Source organism: Morone saxatilis, unplaced genomic scaffold, assembly GCF_004916995.1.
Source record: "Morone saxatilis isolate NCDOM2014 unplaced genomic scaffold, NCSU_SB_2.0 Contig1, whole genome shotgun sequence".
Taxonomy (NCBI): Eukaryota; Metazoa; Chordata; class Actinopteri; family Moronidae; genus Morone; species Morone saxatilis.
Window position 1 is genome coordinate 20886970 of NW_023339651.1, and position 4183 is coordinate 20891152.

At 43.3% G+C, this 4183-nt stretch overlaps 1 protein-coding gene across 1 annotated transcript in view; it reads right to left on the minus strand.

The window, feature by feature from the left end:
- llgl2 (LLGL scribble cell polarity complex component 2) overlaps positions 1-4183 on the minus strand; it is a gene marked incomplete in the record, with an annotated part of 15835 nt that overhangs the window by 6259 nt on the left and 5393 nt on the right. The window contains 7 exon segments of the mRNA XM_035668507.1: positions 172-338; positions 414-530; positions 606-753; positions 876-1023; positions 2192-2388; positions 2575-2670; positions 3593-3697. Coding sequence (XP_035524400.1) covers positions 172-338; positions 414-530; positions 606-753; positions 876-1023; positions 2192-2388; positions 2575-2670; positions 3593-3697 — 978 coding nt within the window.

Below are 4183 nucleotides of genomic sequence, written 5' to 3' on the forward strand. Positions count from 1 at the left end.
TATATTTCTACAGTACACAATATCATTTGTTAATGTCAATGAAAATGTGATGAAAAAGAGACATCAGTCTACAACCACATGTGCTGAGGATTCAGCTGAGTAATGATCTTTTAAGCTGATCAATGAGTGTGCTAAGGTTTGTGTGTGTGCGCCTGTGTGTGAGATCTTGACCTTAAACTGTTCCTCTGATATGACCAGGAGGTGATGTGAGCCCTGCATGTCAGGTGAGCGAGCCAGGTCGTGGGCCACCTCCAAGGGCTCGGGGAGAGGAGCCCCGTGACCGTCCAGCACCACTATACCGACGACGGGAGCTCGGTGCATCAGCTGGATCTCCTTAGCTGGGAAAAAAAAAAAAAAGGACAAATGAAATAAAAGAGTCTACCAAGAACACTAAAAAAAACTCTGTTTCTCACCCGGCTGTGCAGTGATTGGTTCGTCTGCTCTGTGCTCTACGGGAGGAAGGCGGAGCATGTATGCAAACACGCAGCCGCCGTTGGTCCCTGCCCATAGGGAGGGTGTGTTGTGTGAACCTGAGAAAATGAGATGTGTGAATGAGAGGTATAGTTTGTTACGGGCTGTATTTAATGTTTGACGGTGTAACTCACTGTCTGAGAGGAAGCTGTCGGCGAAGTACAGTGTCCGTACAAGACCGGTGAAAGAGTCGTCTGAGGAGCGAGCCTCAATCTTCCTCTGGACCGGAGCCAGCTCCATCTCGGCCAGTTCGGCCTCCAGACGAGCGTTCGCCTCCTGGAGCTGCACAAAGATATGAGGGAAAAGGTGAAGACGATAGCAGGAAGCTGGGGGTTCTCCCTGGTGCCAGTGGTTTTCTGAAACTGAAACCCAGTGAGCAGAAGAGCAGAGAGCTGCAGGTCTACCTTGGCAGCGTTATTGACGTGATGTTTCCTTAGCGAGACTCTGCTGCGTCTGATTCTCCTGAAGGATTGTCGGAGGGATTTCTTTATGCTCTTCACCCTGGACAGAGGACCCTCCATGGCAAGCTGGTCACTGGGGTTTAGGGTGCACCTACAATTGGGAAAATACAGAGTTAGCACAGAGTAATAAATGCACTCGTGCACAAACACTGGCACTGTTGTACGACCATGTACTAAATAACCTTAAATTCTTGTAAATGTTCCAAAAAATATCAGCAGTATCACTTTAAAGGGCCCAAGTTAAAACCTTTGTCAGAGTAATTATGTCCTATATAGGTATACCTATATACCTGCAACTAGCAATTAGCAGTTAATTTGTGGATCATTTACTCAATCAATCTATTAGTTGTTTGGTACATAAAACGGTCAATAATGTTGATCAGTGTTTCCCAAAGAGACGTCCTCAAATGTCTTGTTTTGTCAACACCAAGATATTCAGTTTACTGACATAGAAGACTAAAGAAAACAGAAAATATTCTCTACTAAGAATCTGGACATTTTCTCTTGAGAAATTACTCAAAACGACAGATTGATTATCAAAATAGTTGGCGATTAAGTTTATAACTAATAGAAGCAGCTATATTAACCACTGCCGAAATGTCCTTGAGCAATAGATCTCCAACAGTCACAGGGGTCCTGAAGCTCTGTCATTCTCATCCTGCAAGTTGGAAATCATAGTCTTTTTTCCTAAGTTTGTTATGAGCCTAAAAAAGGGAAAAGACCACTTCTTTAGCCGACTTTGGTGCTGTCGTGCTTCTTATGACCGCTTTGGTCATTCCAGCTTGGTCATTCCAGCTTGCATGATATCACCATACAGGCAACTCTGCCTGTATGGTGATATCAGTGCAAGTGTATAAAGTCTGCCAACACTCCAAAAGTCAAACAGCTGAGAAAAGGTTCACAGTACAATAGTCTGTCATGGACAAAGACTGTAGATATGCATGAGCGTCACCGTGTCACAATATAATGCTTCTGCAATGTTTGTCTCGGACTACTAATGTGGACTATATTTGAACCTGGGGCAATCTGTCCACTCCGTTTATATAGTAGTCTCCAGAGGACTGTAACTTAGAGCTTAGAGAAGAAGGCTTGTGACAAACACTGAATCTACAAACCAGCTAAGAAAACCTGGATGGCTGTAAAAGGAATCCATCAGATGTAACTATGCAACTGCTAAAACCATAAATCAGATCAATGAAAGTCCTTGAGGGTGGAAATGTACAAATACAGTTTTCCTCTCTTTCTCTGCGTCTCCTTACTTGATGAGGACGGTGTTCTTCTGTTGGTAATCGTAGAGGCCAAAGCCGTGGCTGGTGCCAAAAGCTACTAGCTTCCACTCCGAGTGCAGGGTGAGGGCGGTGACCACGGCAGGAGGCTGGCACTGGACCAGAGAAAAGGGCTGGAAGCCTGGAGGAAACAGCACCGGCTCCTCTCGAACATCCAGCCGAGTGTGGCCCTAATCAATGGGAAAACCAACGATATACTGATCAGATGACTTTAACAAGGGATGTGACAAGAAAGTAATCTACTGTAACGAGCACTGTGAGATATTACAGCTCTCAGGGAGTGATGAGTAAAGCATTCCAATAGTTAAGTTATGAGTAATGTTGTTTTTGCAGTATCCAGTCACACTGCTCATTACCTTCCAGCGGAAACCCTCTTGGCCCTGCAGCAGATCCACGACTTTAGCTTCCACCGTCTGCTCCGCTGCCTCATCGTTCAGTTCTAGCACCAGGATCTGGAAATACAAACCCAAGACACAGCGGAATAATAAGTGAATAAGCAGAACAAAGCCTCTGAAAACTAATGCAGATAAAGACAGATGAAGAACAGGAGAACAGCTCTGTCCACCACACCCTTACCCTGTACACTCTGCCATGTTTGTGTGTGTGGAGGGTTTTTGTAGTGCCATTTCAAACCAACTAATGGGAGTGAAGTTGACTATAAAAACTTCCATTATCAAGTCTACACCACACTGACTTCTCATACTTAAATTAACCCGAAAGAGAAATGCACCCTGGCAGATAATTGAGGAAATGTCATACAAATGCAGGTTCCCTTTTCAAACTTCATCAAATGTAATTTTGGTAATTCACTACACACATTTAACTACAAACCTTTAGAGACCCTTTTTGCTTTGATTTCGATGCATATTTTCGTGAAGCATTTACACATAATTTCCAGTTATTGAGTAGTTTCATGGCTTAAGCTTGTTCCAGGTTTGAACCCAAATATACCAGAATTCATCTTTAAAACAAAGGAGGAAAAACTTCCCTTTGTCCCTCATCCGTTTGTACATATGCAGATTTAGATTTTATTTGCACAATAAAAGACATCAGGCACAAACAAAAGAAAAGGAGCAAACTGTGCAGGCGAGATTTGAAAACCCCTAGAGGCTTGTGAAAGATAACCTATAATGCAACATATCCATTCCTGTCTTTAGGAATAAGTTTAGAAGTTCACAGAACAATATGGAATTACTTTCCATCTTTCTGTAATCATCATTACACCCTAAGGTGGAGAGCCCATCACAGCTGTGAACATGACTTCATGCAGAGTAACACTGACACTGAGGTAGTGCTACAGTAGTGGGGATGAATCAACTTGAGAAACCTTCAGTATGTGACCTGTGTTATAAATCACAGTCAGTGTTGACTCACCTGTCCAGCAGTGCCGGCCACAGTCAGATAGCCACTGTATTTACAGAGGTGGATCTTCTGAATGCCGAGCCTCGGGTCATCACTGTAGGGGTCAAAACAGCCAACCTGGACCAAATGTGAAAAATGCAAACCAGCAATTCAGTACTGTTCTTCCCTAAAGTTAGGAGACTTATATAAACTCAACCTCCAGTGTGCTTTCTGTTATACATTTAAAGGCTCAAGGCATAAATGACAACATCATCAGGGTTATTTCTTGATGATGTTCTTCCAGGTCTTTAAAACAGATTACACCAATGCTACGACAGGCTGAGCAGTAATACTGTGAAGAGTAAACAGATCTTTGTCTAAAATTGATGGTATGCCCATTTAAAACAAACTAATAGTATGTGAATCACAGCTAAGGGACAGTAGCCTTCCCACTTCACAGGATGGCAAATGGTAAATGGACCTGTACTTGTATAGCGCCTCAAAGCACTTTTACACTACGTGCCACATTCACCCTTTCACACACATTCACACAGTGATGCCCATCGAACAGAAACTAATGCATTCATACACATTTACACACCGATGCACGGCATCAGGAGCAAT